The sequence below is a fragment of the Vulpes vulpes genome, chromosome 15, assembly GCF_048418805.1.
Source record: "Vulpes vulpes isolate BD-2025 chromosome 15, VulVul3, whole genome shotgun sequence".
NCBI lineage: Eukaryota > Metazoa > Chordata > Mammalia > Carnivora > Canidae > Vulpes > Vulpes vulpes.
In genome coordinates this window covers 55,218,231-55,238,641 of record NC_132794.1, presented here as the reverse complement: position 1 = coordinate 55,238,641, position 20,411 = coordinate 55,218,231, and the positions used below count along the sequence as shown (strand labels likewise).

At 39.7% G+C, this 20,411-nt stretch overlaps 1 protein-coding gene across 5 annotated transcripts in view; it reads right to left on the bottom strand.

Moving 5' to 3' along the window:
- Positions 1-20,411, bottom strand: part of GALK2 (galactokinase 2) — a 126,663-nt gene that overhangs the window by 20,129 nt on the left and 86,123 nt on the right. For all 5 annotated transcript variants that reach the window (XR_003235014.2, XR_011997379.1, XM_025998681.2 and 2 more), the window contains one exon: positions 19,083-19,293. Coding sequence is in view for 3 of the 5 variants with exons in the window: in XM_025998681.2 (XP_025854466.1) it covers positions 19,083-19,293 (211 nt within the window). In the remaining 2 variants the exon portion in view is untranslated. The remainder of the gene's footprint in view (positions 1-19,082; positions 19,294-20,411) is intronic.

Sequence of the window (20,411 nt, the reverse complement as noted above, 5' to 3'; positions counted from 1 at the left end):
AAAACTTAAATAAAAGATCTTAGAGACTCACAAATTCTATTAGAATTATGTATTCCTATTCTCTATTAGAATGCAAGAAAACCAGGCTCATTTGAGTCAGAAGCCAAGGGAAGTAGGCAGTGAATAACACTGTCACAGTCACTTCACACATCTAGATATGACACTGGACTTGAGATACCTTATCAATAGACCCTGCACCTATTTGATTCAAAGCCCCAGGCATAAGCATACCAGGAGGAGCCTAAAGGCCCTTGCTCACGCCCAGGTGACGAGTGACATGGGAGAAGCAAATCCGACCCCTCAGTTCCCACTCTCTCATCAACACACACACAGCAGGTTTCCCTAGGACAGGGGCCTGGATGCTAAGTAACCAAAACTATGGCACCTGCCCAAGCGGCAGTGAAATACTGTGACTCTATTAGCAGTGAAGTTTTCTCCTCTCCAGATCAACCACCCCGCTTCCCTCTCATGATTGGATTTCAAGTCTCCTTCACTGATTATTCCTTCTAAGGGTGATTTCCCCATGTGTCCTAGGAGTCAGTCTGAGGAGTTCAGAGTATGGCTAGACCATCATCTCCCTCATCCTCAAAACACAGAGTTTCTTCATGTAGCCTCATGTTACCAAGCTGCATAAAGGTTGTGTGGATATGTAAGAATGCAAAGCCCTGGTCTTCAGCTAACAAGCTCAAAAGTGATAAATATTTGGGGAATCAGGCTTGAGTAAAAACTTCATCCCAGGACAATTAATCAAAACAGAATAAATAAATATGCTTGTCTGGAAGAACTGGAAATCTTTCTCATGTATGTATATAATTAATCTTTCTGAGACTCTCATACTCCAAAATACTTACCCAGTATTTGGGTGAGGGGCTAAAAGCAGTCGTGTCTTTAGTTGTCTTTGCACTACCATGTAGCTGCATGCTACTGGACATTTCTCTTCAAAACAAAAAGCTCCCCTGGGCTAACCCAAAAACTGTTTTCCAAGAACAGCGATCCAGAGGTGGATGGGGAAAACCATTTCAGAATCTACTCTGGAGTCCTCTATTTTCCTATGCAGCAAAGTTATAATAAGTCTCTGCTCTGAGGCATAGAATCTTTGGACTATTTAAGCAGTAGAATGGAAAAACACTATATATTCCTCATTGAAGCTGGACTGTGGTTTCAAATTTATTTTCCTATTAATAATATTTTTCAGAAATGTGAAGTTTCTGAAATGGTCAAACCCACAAAAAATGAACTGCTCTTTTCAGTCACATTAGCATCCCATTCCCATGCTGCAAAACTAAATTAAATTAGCATTTTTACATTTAAGAGGAAAAAATCTACCTGCTCTTAAAAGCAAAACCACATATAAGAAAAATATGTATATATTTTTATATATATGCACTTTCAACACAAACCACATTAATCCATGGAAAACTACATTCCACACGTTATTTGTGAATATTTTCAAATCCACAGCATAATGCCATCTTGTCTGTGGAGAGTAAGGGCATCCCACATGTTTATAAATTCCCTTGCTCAGATTTTCAAGAGCAGCAAGAGCCAGCATTGTCTGTGTCATAATAAACTTTACTCCTCTGATCCTGAAACCTACCTTTGCCTCCCTCTGCTGTTGTCACCCTAACCTGCATTTTATACTCTGGAACACATGAGGCCTGTGTTAAGTCCAGGGCCATTCTTTTTTTTTTTTTTTTTTTTTTTTTTTTTTAGTGTGCTGTGACAAGCTTTAGTTTTTTATTTTTTTATAATAAATTTATTTTTTATTGGTGTTCAATTTACCAACATACAGAATAACACCCAGTGCTCATCCCGTCAAGTGCCCCCCTCAGTGCCCGTCACCCATTCACCCCCACCCCCGCCCTCCTCCCCTTCCTCCACCCCGAGTTCATTTCCCAGAGTTAGGAGTCTTTATGTTCTGTCTCCCTTCCTGATATTTCCCACACATTTCTTCTCCCTTCCCTTCTATTCCCTTTCACTATTATTTATATTCCCCAAATGAATGAGAACATACACTGTTTGTCCTTCTCCGATTGACTTATTTTACTCAGCATAATACCCTCCAGTTCCATCCATGTCTAATCAAATGGTGGGTATTTGTCGTTTCTAATGGCTGAGTAATATTCCACTGTATACATAGACCACATCTTCTTTATCCATTCATCTTTCGATGGACACCAAGGCTCCTTCCACAGTTTGGCTAAGTCCAGGGCCATTCAGATGTCAAGACAGAACCCACTGCTCCCTAATTACTGTGTCCCCTTCTAAGTATAGTTATCACACATTGCTTCAGGAGGGCAGAGGCTGTGCTGTCTTCATCTTTACAGCAGTGAAGAACACTGTCACAGTCACTTCACACATCTAGATATGACACTGGACTTGAGATATCTGTCAATGGACTTTGTGTCTATTAGACTCAAAGCCCCAGACATAAGTGCATGCCAGGACACCTGGAGAAGTCTAAGGTCCTTGCTCATACCCAGTGACAAGTGATGTGGGAGAAACAAATCCAACCCCTCAGTTCCCACCATAGGAAGCAAGACCCACCCTCTCATCAACACACATACAGCAGGTTTCCCTAGGACAGGGGCCTGGATGCTAGGTAACCAAAACTATGGCACCTGCCCAAGCAGCAGTGAAATACTGTGACTCTATTAGCAGTGAAGTTTTTTCTCTCCAGACACTAGAGCCTAAAAGAGAGTCTTGAATGTAACAATAAATTCCCAATAATTCTCAATTCTCAATAAATGTCAACTTTTTGCTTCCATCCCATTGGCAAAAGAACTGAAGCTGCCTCCTGGATGAGCCACATTTTATGCTTTCCTCTCTTTCTTGAGGAAACTACTTTCTCATTAACTTCTCAGAATTTCACTAAAATTTTGTTCTTGGAAAAAGTGAAAGGACAAGAAGACAATTTAAAGTCATTTGAAAGGAGCCTAGGGAGTTGGGAAGGAGTCTTGGTCAATGCAGAGCTGAATGAAGGACTGGAAAGGATCATCCTCGCCTAGAGCTGGCCTGCTCTAATATTATAACATCAAAGGGAATGGGATCTTGTCTTTATTTTCTTCTACTAATTGAACTACATGGGGAAAATGTAAGAGAGCAAAAAGGATGAGGAGAGTCAAAGGGAAACTCAGTGTTTATCTGAGAAATAAGTAGTATATTTTCATCAGAACACTTTAGCAAAAAAAAAAAAAAAAAAAAAGAACACTTTAGCATTTATTTTATTGTTGTCTTCCCACAAAAGGCTGAATAAATGAGACAAGGATTATGCTGGCCTTCCTGACTGCTATGCAAAGTCCCTACGATGGTGCTCGAATAGTTGCCCTTCAATTGAGTACTTGTTGAATAAAGGAATAAAAACTTACTCCTATTTACTTGTATTACTCATTTTTTTGTCATTATGATAAAAAAAGTAGGAGTTTGCCAAATTATGACGATAGATTAAGCAAGTGAGAAGCTATGTCATCCACCATGCAAGGAAACCCAGCTAGCTTGCGTAGGCTGTCGTGCAGAGTTTGCTTTTGAGAGGGATGCACTAGTGCAGACCAGGAAGGTGGCCTGGGCACTGCACAAGAGAGGAAAGTAGGAGGAAGCTCTGAGACATGCTAAAAGGCCTCCCCACTCTTAGTTTCCTCATGGCAAGTACTAAGACAGTAGACCCACACTACACCTGGACTTTCCAAAACACAGTGTGATATTAGGGAAGAGAAAAGGGCACACTTTCACAATCATCTAATGAGATGTTTCTATTCTCAAGGTGCTTACCACAAAACTGTTAAGTCCTGCAGAGACAGATGAGGAGGCTGCCATTTCACAGAAGCCGGTGATTACACGTGTGTTTATGAGACTCCCCAGGCACCAGGATGGCAAGTGAATGCACACAGGCATGAGTTTGTTTGTGGTCTCTCTGTCTTTGTGTTTATGTGCTTTTCCATAAACTGGCTCTATATACACATCAGTCTCTCTCCCTTTATCAGATTCTTTACTCCTTTATCCTCGTCTGACTTTTTCCTTTTGATTTGTATCCTCTCTGACCCTTTCCCCTCTTGGACTAATATACAGAAATGAAGCATATAACTTGCTATTTGTTGGTATTGAGTAGAATTTTATACTCCTTGTTCTTAGAACATTTTATAGTTTCTCACTAAAAGACTAAATGTGGGGCACCTGGGTGGCTCAGCGGCTGAGCGTCTGCCTTTGGCTCAGGGCATGATCCTGGGATCGTGGGGTCCTGTGATCGAGTCTCACATCAGGCTCCCTGCATAGAGCCTGCCTCTCCCACTGCCTGTGTCTCTGCCTCTCTCTCTCTCTGTCTTTCATGAATAAATAAATAAAATCTTTAAAAAAAAATAAAAAGTAAAAGACTAAATGTTACTGCTATTCCTAGGGAGGTGGTCTCTGGTCTTTTTTTTTTTTAAGATTTTATTTATTTATTCATGAGATATATATATATATATATATATATACAGGCAGAGGCAGAAGCAGGCCCCATGCAGGGAGCCTGATGTGGGACTTGAAGCCGGGACTCCAGGATCACGCCCTGGACGGAAGGCAGGCACTAAACCGCTGAGCCACCCAGGGATTCCCCGGTCTCTGGTCTTTTTTACTTCATCAATAACCCTTGATAGAATTAAGGCCTCCCAGTGGCACTAACAGACTAAAGGTGTTCATTCTTGTGCTCTCCTATACCATTCCTGCCTGTAGACAATATGAAGAACCATCTTCCTCAAGCTTTAAAAAAAAAAAAAAAAAAAAAAAAAAAAACCTCTGTAAAGGAGGAGGCAAGGCACTGTTGGGGATCTACCCCAAAGATTCAGATGCAATGAAATGCCGGGACACCTACACCCCGATGTTTCTAGCAGCAATGTCCACAATAGCCAAACTGTGGAAGGAGCCTTGGTGTCCATCAAAAGATGAATGGATAAAGAAGATGTGGTCTATGTATACAATGGAATATTACTCAGCCATTAGAAACGGCAAATACCCACCATTTGCTTCAACGTGGATGGAACTGGAGGGTATTATACTGAGTGAAGTAAGTCAATTGGAGAAGGACAAACAGTGTATGTTCTCATTCATTTGGGGAATATAACTAATAGTGAAAGGGAATAGAAGGGAAGGGAGAAGAAATGTGTGGGGAATATCAGAAAGGGAGACAGAACATAAAGACTCCTAACTCTGGGAAACGAACTCGGGGTGGTGGAAGGGGAGGAGGGCGGGGGGTGGGGGTGAATGGGTGACAGGCACTGAGGGGGGCACTTGACGGGATGAGCACTGGGTGTTATTCTGTATGTTGGTAAATTGAACACCAATAAAAATTAATTTATAAAAAAAAAAAAGGAGGAGGCAAGATAGTGGAAGAGTAGGGGCCCTCAACTTATCTGGTCCCACAAACTTACCTAGATAACTTTCAAAACATCCTGAACACCTATGAATTCGACCTGAGAGGTGAAGAGAGAACAGCTGAAATGCTACAGACAGAAAAAATGTTGCTTCTGACAAGCCGCTCTGCACTGGACAAAATGACTAGAAAGAAGAATTCACCACAAAAGAAAGAATTGGAAGCAATACTCTCTGCCACAGAGTTACTGAATGTGGATTTAAATACAATGTCAGAAATTCAATTCAGAAGAAGCACAATTATAAAGCTACAGGTGGCTCTGGAAAAAAGCATAAAGGACTCTAGAAACTCTGTTACTACAGAATTGAGATCTAATCAGACCAAAACTAAAAATAAATTAAATGAGATGTGTTCCAAACTGGAGGCTCTAACTGCTAGGGTTAATGAGGTAGAAGAAAGAGTGAGTGACATAGAAGACAAGTTGATATAAGAAGAAACGTGGGGGAAAAAGAGAAAAACAATCAAAAGACCATGAGGAAAGGCTTAGGGGGAACATGATAGCTTGAAAAGGAAGAATATACGTCTAATTGGGATTCCAAAAGACTGAGAGAGAGAGAGAGAGAGAGAGAGAGAGAGAACCACAAAGTATATTTGAGCAAACCATAGCTGAGAATTTCCCTAATCTGGGGAAGGAAACAGGCATTCAGTTCCAAGAGATAGAGAAGACCACCCCCCCAATCCATAAAAACCGTTCAACACCTCGACATTTAATAGTGAAACTTGCAAATTCCAAAGATAATGAGAAAAATCTTAAAGCAGCTTGAGAGAAGAGATTCTTAACTTATATGGGGAGAAATATTAGATTAACAGCAGACCTCTCCACAGAGACCTGGCAGGCCAGAAAGGGCTGGCAGGATATATTCAGGGTCCTAAATGAGAAGAACATGCAGCCAAAAATACTCTATCCAGCAAGGCTCTCATTCAGAATAGATGGAGAAATAAAGAGCTTCCAGGACAGAAACGAAAAGAATATGTGACCACCAAACCAGCTCTGCAAGAAATATTAAGGGGGACTCTGTAAAAGATAGAGGGAACCCAAGGAAACAACCCACAGAAACAGGGATTGTGTAGGTAATATGATGACACTAAATTCATATCTTTCAATAGTAACTCTGAACGTGAATGGGCTAAATGATCCCATCAAAAGACACAGGGTATCAGACTGGATAAAAAAGCAAGACCCACCTATATGCTGTCTATAAGAGGCTCATTTTAGACCTAAAGACACCTCCAGCCTGAAAATGAAGGGATGGAAAAGCCATATGCATTCAAATGGTCCTCAAAAGAAATCTGGGGAGCAATCCTCATATCAGATAAATTAGAGTTTATACCAAAGACTGCAATAAGAGATGAAGAGGGACACTATATCATACTTAAAGGGTCTATCCAACAAGAAGACCTAAAAATTATGAATATTCATGCTCCTAACGTGGGAGCAGCCAAGCATATCAATTAATAACCAAAATAAAGAGATACACAGATAATAAATACACTAATAGTAGGAGACTTCAACGTGGCACTCTCAGCAAAGAGAAATCTTCTAAGTACAACATCACCAAAGAAAAAAGGGCCTTGAATGATACACTGGACCAAATAGATTTCACAGATATATTCAGAACATTCGATCCTATTGCAACTGAATACACATTCTTCTCAAGTGCACATGGAACTTTCTCCAGAATAGACCACATACTGGGTCACAAATCAGGTCTCAACAGATACCAAAAGATTGGGATTGTCCCCTGCATCTTTTCGGACCACAAATGCTTTGAAACTAGAACTCAATCACAAGAACAAATTTGGAAGAAACTCAAACACATGGAGGTTAAAGAGCATCCTACTAAAAGATGAATGGGTCAGCCAGGAGATTAGAGAAGAATTAAAAAGATTCATGGAAACTAATGAAAATGAAAATACAACCACACAAAATCTTTGGGATATAGCAATAGCAGTCCTAAAAGAAATACATCGCAATACAGGCCTCCCTCAAAAAACTGGAAAAAACTCAAATACACAAATTAACCTCACACCTAAAGGAATTGGAAAAAGAACAGCAAGTAAAGCCTACACCAAGCAGAATAAGAGAGATAATAAAGATTCGAGCAGAACTCAGTGAAATAGAGACCAGAAGAACTGTAAAACAGATAACAAAACCAGGAGCTGATCCTTTGAAAGTATTAATAAGATAGATAAACCCCTAGCCAGCCTTATTAAGAAGAAAAAAGATTCAAATTAATAAAATCACAAACGAAAGAGATCACCACCAATACCAAGGAAATACAAGGGATTCTAAAAACATATTATAAGCAGATATATACCAACAAATTAGGCAATTTAGAAGAAATGGATGCATTTCTGGAAACCCACAAATTACCAAAACTGGAACAGAAAGAAATAGAAAACCTGAACAGGCCAATAACCAACAAGGAAATTGAAGCAGTCATCAAAAACCTCCCAAGACACAAAAGTCCAAGGCCAGATGGCTTCCCAGGGGAATTCTAAGAAACATTTAAAAAAGAAATAATACCTATTCTACTAAAGCTGCTTCAAAGGATAGAAAGGGAAGGAATATTTCCAAACTTTGGAAATATTCCAAAATTTTATGAGGCCAGCATTACCTTGATTCCAAAACCCAAAACCCCCACCAAAAAGGAAAATTATAGACCAATATCCCTGATGAATATGGATGCAAAATTCTCACCAAGATACTAGTCAACAAGATCCAACAGTACATTAAGAGGATTATTCACCATGACCAAGTGGGATTTATCCCCAGGATGCAAAGGTAGTTCAACATTCATAAAACAATCAACATGATAGATCACATCAATAAGAGAAAAAATAAGAACCTTATGATTCTCTCAATAGATGCAGAGAAAGCATTTGACAAAATATAGCATCTATTCCTGATCAAAACTCTTCAGAGTCTAAGAATAGAGGGAACATTCCTCAGTATCTTAAAAGTCATCTATGAAAAACCCACAGCAAATACCATTCTCAGTGGGGAAAAACTGAGAACCTTTCCCCTAAGATCAGGACCATGACAGGGATGTCCACTCTCACCACTGTTATTCAACACAGTACTAGAAGTCCTAGCCTCAGCAATCAGACAACAAAAAGAAATAAAAGGCATTCAAATTGGCAAAGAAGTCAAACTCTCCCTCTTCAGAGATGACATGATACTACATATAGAAAACCCAAGACTCCTAGAACTTATACAGCAATTCAGCAATGTGGCAGGATACAAAATCAATGCACAGAAATCAGTGGCATTTCTATACACTAACAACGAGACTGAAGAAAGAGAAATTAAGGAATCACCTCATTTACAATTGCACCCAAAAGTATAAGATACCTAGGAATAAACCTAACCAAAGAGGTACAGTACCTATACCCTAAAAACTACAGAACAGTTCTGAAAGAAATTGAAGAAGACACAAAGAGATGGAAAAACATTCCATGCACATGGATTGGAAGAATTAATATTTTGAAAATGACTATGCTACCCAGGGCAATTTACACATAAAATGCAATCCCTATCAAAATACCAGGGACTTTCAAAAAAAAAAAATACCAGGGACTTTCTTCAGAGAGTTGGAACAAATAATCTTAAGATTCGTATGGAATCAGAAGAGACGCTGAATAGCCAAAGGAATAATGAAAAAGAAAACCAATGCTGGGGGCATCATATTGCCAGATTTCAAGCTGTATTACAAAGCTGTGATCATCAAGACAGTGTGGTACTGGCACAATAATAGACACATAGATCAATGGAATGAATAGAAAACCCAGAAATGGACCCTCAACTCTGTGGTCAACTAACATTCAACTAAGTAGGAAAGAATATACACTAGAAACAGGACAGTCTCTCGTCAATAAGTGGTGCTATGAAAATTGGACAGCCACGTGCAGAAGAATGAAACTAGACCACTCTCTTACACCATACACAAAGATAAACTCAAAATGGATGAGAGATCTAAATGTGAGACAAGATTCCATCAAAATCCTAGAGGAGAACACAGGCAACACCCTTTTTGAACTTGGCCACAGCAACTTCTTGCAAGATACATCTATGAAGGCAAAGGAAACGAAAGCAAGAATGAACTATTGGGACTTCATCAAGAAAAAAAGCTTCTGCACAGCAAAAGAGTCAACAAAACTAAAAGACAACCTACAGAATGGGAGAAGATATTTGCAAATGACATAGCAGATAAAGGGCTAGTATCCAAGAGCTATAAAGAACTTATCAAACTCAGCACCCAAGAAACAAATAATCCAGTTATGAAATGGGCAGAAGACATGAACTGACATTTCTCCAAAGAAGACATACATATGGCCAACAAGGACATGAAAAAATGCTCCACATCACTTGTCATCTGGGAAATACAAATCAAAATCACAATGAGATACCACCTCACACCAGTGAGAATGGGGAAAATTAACAAGACAGGAAACAACAAATGTTGGAGAGGATGTGGAGAAAGGGGAACCCTCTTACACTGTTGGTGAGAATGTGAATTGGTGCACCCACTCCAGAAAACTGTGTGGAAGTTCCTCATAGAGTTACAAATAGATCTGCCCTATGACCCAGCAATTGCACTACTGGGGATTTACCCCAAAGATACAGATGCAGTGAAACAGGGGACATCTGCACCCCAATGTTTATAGCAGCAATGTCTGCAATAGTCAAACTGTGGAAGGAGCCTCAGTGTCCACCTAAAGATGAATGGATAAAGGAGATGTGGTCTATGTATACAATGGAATATTACTCAGCCATTAGAAACGACAAATCCCCACCAATTGCTTCGACATGGATGGAACTGGAGGGTATTATGCTGAGTGAAGTAAGTCAATCAGAGATGGACAATCATCATATGGTTTCACTCATACGGGAATATAAGAAATAGTGAAAGGGATTATAAGTGAAACAAAGTGTCGCATAAGGGGAGGTGGGGGGAGGATGGAGTAACTGGGTGATAGTCACTAAGGAGGGCACTTGATGGGATGAGCACTGGGCGTTATACTACATGTCGGCAAACTGACTTTAAATTATAAATAAATAAATAAATAAATAAATAAATAAATAAATAAATAAATAAAAAGATTTTTGAAGCTATGCAATACCTCTGCCTTTGAATGTAACATGGCGTTGTGTCATGTTTTCGTCAGGAAACTTGAAGCATGAATGACAATCTATCAAGATCTCATGGGGCTAAAACTGCGAATGTGTATACAGATACAATGGATCATTATTTTGTTGCCATTACTATTAAAATTTGTCAATAAGGACAGCCCGTGTGGCTCAGCGGTTTAGCGCTTCCTTCAGCCCAGGGCGTGATCCTGGAGACCTGGGATCGAGTCCCACGTTGGGCTCCTGCCTGGAGCCTGCTTGTGTCTCTGCCTCTCAATCTCTCTCTCTCTCTCTCTCTCTCTGTGTCTCTGTCTCTCATGAATAAATAAATAAAATCTTTTTAAAAAATAAATAAATAAAATTTGGCAATAACCTGCTCAAAGTCTCTAGATCCATACCTACTTACTTCTCCTGACTCATGTGGAAAGAAACTCGACACAAACTCATGTGGGTAGGAAGAAAGTACACATTTTCTAATTTATTTATTTATTTATTTATTTATTTATTTATTTATTTTAGATTTTTTTTATTATTTATTTATGATAGTCATACAGAGAGAGAGAGAGAGAGGGGTAGAGACATAGGCAGAGGGAGAAGCAGGCTCCACGCACCGGGAGCCTGACGTGGGATTTGATCCCAGGTTTCCAGGATCGCGCCCTGGGCCAAAGGCAGGCGCCAAACCGCTGCGCCACCCAGGGATCCCCACATTTTCTAATTTAAAAGTTATTAGTAACCTTTTCCACTTGAAGCTGGGTGCTTTGAAAAATAACAAAGGCATAGGAAGTGAACAACTAATATCAAACTAGAGATGTTTTCCTGGACCATGCCCGAAGGATAAAATGCCAGCATGAGAGAAATTTGCAACATAAAAAGAGATCACAGTATGCCTAATATTTAAGTGAAAATACTTGGAATTTGGTGAAGAAAATATTCATTGTCCCAGATGTCTGGAGAGAAATGCCAGCTTCATAATTTTACATGAGAAAGTAAATTGGTTCTCATCACTTAGATTTGATACACTTAGATTTGAAAGGATGAGACTCGTAGCTACATAGTACATCTTGGGAAGTGTGGTTGTCATTAGGGTTGTTTCCAAAATGTTGCCAGTGTTCCTTACACATGTTAAAACAGACTACACACTTGCCCACCTCCTTTGAAGTTCTTCACATCCACATGACTTGCTTGAGCCAACAAAATGAGAATTTAACATTCACTCTCTAGTGAATGTTAAAAGTCAATGGGTGATTAGCAATTTCCCTCTTCTGGTCACAGGAATTATGGACAAATATATTGAGATAGGGACCCCCTGCTCCACAAGCCTGGGTTCCTGTATGTCTCAGATGAACAAACCCCTCTGCTGCCCTGTGTTGAATATGCAGAGTAGGCATATTTTTCAGGGGTCAAGCCACTGAGACTTTGAACTTGTTACTGACGCATAATCAGATTGAACACATCAATGCAGGAGATCATCACATTGACCAAAATAAACAGATTTAACTATAAGGAAAGCAGCTTTGAATACAAGGAAAATATTTACTTACATGGATACTTAAAACTGTGACAATGAAAGCAAAAAAGTAAAAAAGGAGCAGTAAGATTCTGTCCTCTTAGGTAGATGAAGGCTATAGAAGGTGTTTTCCTAATTCCAACCAGTGGAGGGGCAACACGGAATACACTGAGACGTCAGCTGTCCTCCTATCCACAAAAGCCTCATTCTACTTAAAACAGAGTGTCTAATAAATTCATGGTTGACCCTCTGATGATTTTACCTATCAGAAGGTAGAGATACATCCATGATAATTTCAAGCAAAAGGAACACTGAATAATGTCAAGTCACGTATCCTAGACTTAAGAAAAACACATACTTAAAAGTTTAGAAATTCTTTTTCCTTTTCTCTCTTTCTCATCCCTTGAGGCAGCCAAGAATGGCACAGCCAGCAAAACCGGAGTAAAAAAGGCATATGGGCTGAGGAAGTAGCTAGGAACTACAAGGTCAGGGCCAAGAAGGCTGGCAGGGCTGGGACCAAGGTAGCGAGTGGTCAGGCTAAGCAGCCCAGGGGCACCAGCAATGCCAAGGCCAAGGAGGCAGCTGGGGTGAAGAAGGTAGCTGGCAGGGCCAGGAAACCAGGTAGTTACAGAAGAAACAAGCAAATAAAAAAATATATTAGGAAAGATGAAAGGCATTTTTTTAATGCTTCAATGGTCTAAGCAGGGGCACTAGGTGCCACTGCCACTCATGTACCTCATCACTTATCCACCAGCTCACTTCACTGGCAAGGAGCAGCAGCTCCGTCCATAGCACCACCCCCTGCCCCGATCCCCTGGCCCTTCTTTCAGCTTCTCTGACTCTTGGGCCAGTGACATTTTTAGCTGCCCCTGCAGGACACTAGTATCATCAAAGTTGCAGGCCTAGAGGTGGTGAGAGTTTGACTCCCGTTCCTGTCCATCCTCATGAGTTCTTGCTTATCCTTGCTGCACCCCCTCCCCCCACTTCACATCCATCATCACTGCCTGTCTCTCCCATTGACTTCAGGCTCCAGCACCGAATGTCAAGATAGAGCCTTATAGTGTTGCAACAGCTTACACACTGCATGTGGTCAAATCTAAATAATAAATCCCTTTCTCTGATAAAAGTCCAACACAGTCCCACATGAGTGGTTAAGAGGGAGGGCTTAAGTAGAGGGAGGGCTCTGGAGTCATTGCGTGGGTTTGAATCCCAAGACTGCTGCTTGGTTAAGTTATTTAATCATTCTATGCCTCAGTTTCCTCATCTGTAAAACAGCAAAATATTGGAACCTTATGGGATGTTCTTAGCAGCAAAATCTTCTGAAAGCCAGTCTTTATTCTTTATGCTCCTCTAAACTAAATCTATGTAGCCTGTGCTATATTTCACTTACATAGATTTCAAATGTTTTAAGAAAAGTCCATGTGTGAATTCAAAGACTACTGTCAAAAACATTGAGATACAAGACAGAATGTTCTATTGCTGCAAAACATTGGTATCACTCTTTGTTTATAGAATGAAAAAGGAATAGTCAACATTATTAGCAGTTATGTCAGTAAACACAAGCCTAATTATTACTGTAACAGAAAATGCATTTGCCTTTCTCTTTTTAAAAAAAAAAATATTTTATTTATTTATTCATGAGAGACAGAGAAAAAGAGAGGCAGAGACATAGGCAGAAGGAGAGCAGGCTCCATGCAGGGTGCCTGATACCGACTCGATCCCAGGACTCCAGGACACGCCCTGGGCTGAAGGCAGGCGTGAGCCACCCAGGGATCCCTGCTTTTCTCTTTTAAAGAAAATTTCAAACAAACAAAAAGAGCATTTACCAAAAAGTTCTTTATTCCCCACGAGCTGCCTAATTTGAGGAGTTTGACTGTCATATCTCAATAGTATGAATAGATTAGGAGGGCGGAGAAGGCAGTGTAAAGGAACTGTGAATGCATCAATATCTGTGTGTGTGTCTGAATGTGTTTACAGCCTGGAAAAGGACTATTTCATGCAGGTCCTCTAAACATGAGGACAAGTATAGCAAATGTTTTAAAAGGTATCAGAATAGTGTAAGTGCTTAGAAAATAGTAAGTAGTCAATGTTAGATGTTGTTAATACCATTCTTGCTATTAATTTAGGATGAACAGATTTTTTTTAAAGCTAAATATTACCATCCTTTACTGAGACTTTGAGTGCTTTCTTGAATTGCCCTCCTACCCATTACTTCTCCAGATGGATAGAAGAAAATTAATTTAACTCATCTATTCATGCAGCAAACATTTGCTAGGCATTGTGGGAATATGGAGGTAAACAAAACAGGGACCCTTTTGCAAGGATACAAATCCTAGGGGAAGGTGGTACCTTGTGGCTCATATGTAGTTGCTGTGACTCTTTCAGGGTTTATTTATGGGAAATGCTATTACGGTATCTACTGTCTGCGAGTTTCATATGAAGCTGGAGAAGTTGTTTCCAGCTTACTTTCATAGCTATAGGTTACCAGGATCTATGGGGCTGCAGTTGTCACGAAGGTAGATACCCCCTTCCTCCTTCCCTACACCATGTATGGTCTTCCTGAAGCTAAGGTTTTGATATACAAGGATGACCTTCCTAGACAGAGGAAAATGCTCATCTTCAACAAAGAGGATCAGAGTGTCTGACACAGGTAAATGTTTAGTCTCACTGGTCTAACTCTCTACCACACCATGTCCTCTCCTGCCAGCCGTGCCCAAATCACATTAACTCGAGAAACTTGGTGGACTCAAGGGTTTGAAGGTAGAGAGTATGAAGAGGTGGTAAAGCTCATAGGTTCATTCTGGGCCTATCTCAGTTCAAGATGGCCAAATGTATTTAAGACTGCTGCAGGGGCAACTCCTCCTCAAAATGCAACTTTAGAATCTGTCTCATTTTAGCTCTTTTAAAACTCTCACACAAGGGGATGAAAATTCCAGAATTCTGCTTTTGTGGCTCCAGGGTGGCTCAAGAACTATTATTAGCCTTGTGGGAGGGGGAGGTTCTGAGCTCTAGCCTACCCATCCATGGTATAGGCACTGGCCAGGACACAAGTATCACTGGCATGATTCCAACACACAGATACTACATAATTTTAGAGTTTTAAGATGCCATGTCTTTAAAATCATGCTTAATAAGGCATGTTCACATTCATGTTTAGGTCCTTAAATATTTGGAAAGGGAAAGGTAGGCCAACAAATAGGGGTATATAATGCACAGAGTTGAAAGAAGAGGAAAACCCACAAAGGAAGCATTATCCCCAAGTGATCAGAGATGAAAGTTTTATTTTCTAGGAAGATAAAAAACCTCTATTCCTGGCATGATCCTGCCCTCTGTGGCTAGATAGCTGAGAAGTCAACAGGAACTGAGAGACTAGGTAGAGAGGGAAAGGAAAAAGGACTAAGTGAAAGCTAATTTTCCCCACACTTGACTTCCAAAACAACTTAAAGCCTATCTTTTGCACATAACAAAAATAGTTACTTGATTTTTTTCCTTTTACACTTTGTTTCATAAGAGTCTATTATATTGTAAAATGAAAACAACATACAAAACTGAAGGATTCATTTTATTTGGCATTATTAGAAGTCCATCATCAGATTTTAAGGATTTCTTCTCAACCAATATCTGTAAACTCTAGAAAGGTCTATAGTTTCCTTTGGAGTTTGGAGCTTCTTCTAGGCTCTTCATAGAAAACTTTTCTTCCAAAATTCTTACAAGAACAATTAAATGCGTTGAGGTCATAGAATTTAGTGCCTGATATCTTACAAGCTGTTTTTAAATCAATTTCTTTAATACCTGTGAACACTTAATTAGAAAATGAAATTACTGACCAACTATTTTTATTTTATAAAGTACCTTTATATTTTTTTCTATCATATAAAAACAAACTACTTTTCTTAAGCCTGACTGAGATAATCTAGGAGGACTGCACCTTTATCAAATGAGAAATTCCACAGCACTTCTTATAGCTCCTCTATAACACAACAGCTCATGTATGTTCTGGCTAAGTTGAGTTTGCTCCTTAAATAAAGCAAGCTACTGGATGCCACACTATTTAACGCTTCTAAGATCAGAGGACAAGAATGGGAAAGAGCCAAAAAGAAACCCTTTAACCACAAATAACCTATCTTCATCAGCTGTCTTTAGTTTCAAGAAAAAAATCAGAGCCAAGCAAAATCAAATTCAATACTGACTAGGCGCAGGGTTGCTAAGGCCAGCTTGTTAATATGCTAAGAAAAAAAATGAATAGCAGAAAGAGAATTGGATTAAATCAGAAGACTAGGGTTTGGGATCTAGCTTTAGCAGTTACTATCTGTAAATCTTGACAAATCATGTAACTCTCTGACCTTATTTTCTTCACCTAGGAAAGCATAACCATATGACTCAGAGTAGTGAAATTCAAACTATATGATGTGAATGAATAATAATATGTAAACGATAAAGCAAACAAGAAGTTTTTTTGTTGCTTTTTATTTATTCTAGATCTGTCTTCTAACAAGCAGTCCATGTCACTGCCCTGTGCTTGCTCAAAACCCTGATTATTGCTCACGACTTTGGAAATCACAAGATCCAAACAAATTAGTCAGCAACTGGCCAGCAGTTTGTCAGCATATGGTTGGGCACAGGCAGTTACTAATCTAAGCAATGAGATTCTTGTCCAGCCCAGCACAGTGCATCTGAGCAGCAAGACCACCCATGTGCCAGCTATATGTGCCCACCTCTCCTAGTTCTGACCATGGCTTCATCTTTTCCTCTTGGTTCACACCTTAAGAAACACCCCTGCTCAAATCAGCCTGGCCCCCAAGCCTCTAGAAACCCATACAACGCATTGCACCCTTAGACTATTCCACCTGGGGGCAAGGCCTGACAAATAGTACTTAAAATATTCCTAGCCAGTTTCTAGTGAAGGACTGTCTAAAGCCATTCTAAACAATGTCTAAAGGATTTGAGGATTTTCCTTTGTGTGTTTAATTTTAATGGCTTCTGAGCATTTCCAAATCTAATTATTAGAAATTTGGAAAGAGAAAACAACAATTGTACATGGGCCTCTGGCAAATGTACCCTTAGCAAAGGCTTCCAGCCACAGTTTGATTGTAAACATCTCTCCCTACACTCTCACCTCACAGTCAGTATCTCCCAACTCACACTCATGTCCAGGTAAAGAAAGCAATTTTGGCAGAAAGAGAACATTGGATTCCATGTCACTTTGAGAAAGACATGATAACCCTGATGAGAAAAATTAGTTGTAGTCAAAACTAAGTATGTTAAAATGTATGCAGCTGGAATAAAGGGTAGAGGCATCCTCCACAGTCCTGCTGGGGACACATGTCAACTCTTCGCCCTTTCACACAACCTAAGTGCAGCAGCACATTTAGTAAGAATCTCATCTTCTAAAGGGTTAAAAGAAACATTTGCTTAAGGTCTTAGACCAATCAAGCACAAACTCAGAAGGAAAAAGGCAAAGATACAATAGGATCTTGATCCCTAACATTAAAGCTGAGTGCCAAGAGAATTCAGCTGGAAATTTGGCTGAAGTTAGATTGCTAGATTCCAAAAGTAAATCAAGTGATATCTATCTAGAAGATTCTAGAGCCCCACAGACTGACTTACACTCATAGTTTCTTGTTTGTTTGTTTGTTTTAACTTACTAATTCCAATAGCAAAAAGAGGAAGAAACCCTTTGAGGATGACAGAATTACAAAATGGATTCATTCATTCAACATAGATTTACTAAATACAAACAAAACATAAGTAAATTATAGGAAGCATTGCAAGCAGGCCAGTGGGTAAGTTATTTTAGATAAAGGGGTAAGATTAAGCACGCCTCGTTTTTATAAAAAACAATGAAATCATTATTTTTGGGGGAGGAAAACATTCAATATGTACATAACCAGCAATTTGTACATAACCAGCAATACTATGATAAGGAAATTATCTTTTTGTGTTTTCCAAGGTTTTCTGGGAAATTTGCTTATTTTTTTTAAATGCTAAAAAAAGAGAGAGGTTGGAAAGATAGGCAGATGCCAAGAAAAAGGAACATGGATACAGAGAGAACAAGCTGTGGATTGAGAAGGATATGGAAAAGATGAGAATTATATTGAACTTTTAAGATAGATAGAAACCACATTTCAGAAAACAGAAAAGTTCCAGTCAGAAAAGAGCAGTGATGTTTAGGATTAAAAGTCCAGAAGCAAGACCAAGATGCAATTACTAAGTGGAATGGTTCAGCCAAGACAACACTGTCCCATTGGGCATGGGTGGACTCAAAAGGGAGACAAGACAGCACAGAATTAGGCCAGACTGAGTAGGAAGTTAACATTCATGTTAAGTGGCATAGGCAATGCACTGAACGGAAATGGTACCCTGAGGCTGACCCAAGCTCCCACTCTACCTCCAGAGACAACTGGATCTTAGCTAGATGTCCCCGCTCCCCACTGTTGACTGCCCACGGTAGACACCCTTTCCTCCTGAGAAGAGAAGCCACCCCAGGGCTCCATCCTGCACTTCCAATCTCAGGGATCCAATATTATCAGTGTGAAAACAAAATTGCTTGAAAGCAGCAGGCAAACAGAAAAGGCTTTCACATTAAAAGTGGGCAATAAGTTTCAGTCCAAGCAGTGAAGACTTTCTGGTGTTTCAGGGGGTGTCTCAGCAGTTATAAGCACTGCTCTAACCTAGACCTTTCTGTGTACATAGTATAATAATCAGAAAGATGCACAGAGGGAAAAAAAGAGAAATTTCTTGAAATAGGACCTTCTCGAAGGCAGGAACCATGTTTTATCAAACTTTGCCTAGCCAGGATATCTGGCTTATAGCAGAGATCAGGAAGTGCATGCTCACGAACAAATCAATGGATTTAATGAAGCCAAGAATCTAGATAATTAAGTTTGCCAAAACATACATATTCTCCAAATACCCTCAAGTGTGCTTCAAAATTCATTGGGGAAAAAAAATTCATTGGGAAAATTCGTTGGGAAACTGGAGTCTTTACAGCTATGAGTAGGAGAACAACTCATGTTCTTCACTTTCTTCTGCAGACTCACCATCTTGAATGTTTGGACTCAGGATTTGGGTTCGAAGCTCCTGCAGGCTAATTCCCAGACACCTGCAAACCTCCTCAGGGCTATAGGGCTCAGGGTGAAGGGTATCCTCTGTGATCTGAAGCATTTCTTCCAGACTGACCCCGAGTTTGGCCTGTACCTCCTCTAGTCGCAATACTTTATCCCATTGCAAGCCTCTGTACTTAGCCAGGAGCTGCAAGTTCAAACCAAGATAATGGTTAGCTTTCATTTCAGAAATTGATATGTACTATTTTAATTAGCCAAATTCAACTGTTCTCTTTTTTTCCATTCAACCTCTCCACATTTCCCATCATTGCTTGAAAATGTACACTGGATTCAGATGTTTGGAATTAAAACATGCTTGTGTGACACTCACAGGCTAGTTAAATATTTTTCCTTAAAAAACCTAATATCCCACTGATTTTTTTTTTTTTTTTTTGGTCTGTCACCACTTTCCCTCAGGCTATTGCTTTGAATGATTTTTGTTCTTTTATCCCTATTCAGTTCATCCCTAACACACCACTCTCTATAAAGTCTACAGAAAACTGCTCAACTCTCATGTGACCTGGGTCCTGAGGTAGACACTCTATCCCTGATTTCATTAGAGCATTTCCTGTTTACCACAGGCCTCTTTGAAAATGGCTAATGAATTTAAGTATCTGGGCATTTGGAGTAAAGTCCCAGATTTTAAATGAAAACCTCATTGGTGACCTTAGGAAAAACCACTTCATTGGGTCACTGGTAGAACTGTATGTTTCTCCACCCTCAAGAAAAGAGTTTGGCTCCCAACTGTATCTTGGGGCATCCCTCAGTCTGATGGAGGTGGTTAAGTACAAACAAAACCTCTGTAACCAGGTCCACGCATGGGAACCTCATTCTGGAATATGTTTCTCTCATTCTCCCCAAAGCACTGGCTGATCCCCTCAATCAAAACAGTGAAGATATCTCTCATCCTGAGGACTATAAAATTCAATCCCTGGTGTGAGGCAGGTGCACACAGGGCAAACAGCAAAAAGAAACAAATGAAAGAAGGAAAACTAGTCTTCAAGGAAATGTGCATCTGATTTACTCTGCTATTATGCTAATGATTTGATTTTCTTTCTTTTAGACAGGAAGCAGGGTTTACCAAAAGATCATTGAACTTTGGTTAGGGCCACTCACTTCTGAAGAATATTAATAGTGGCAGTTCTTATATTCATTAAACCTCTTTTTAAAACTCTGGCTCATACATTGAAAGGAGTTAATGATTTTAAGGCAGAACTGAGAAAAAAGAAAAAAGAATTATATTTTTCTGTTCAGTTATTTCCCAGA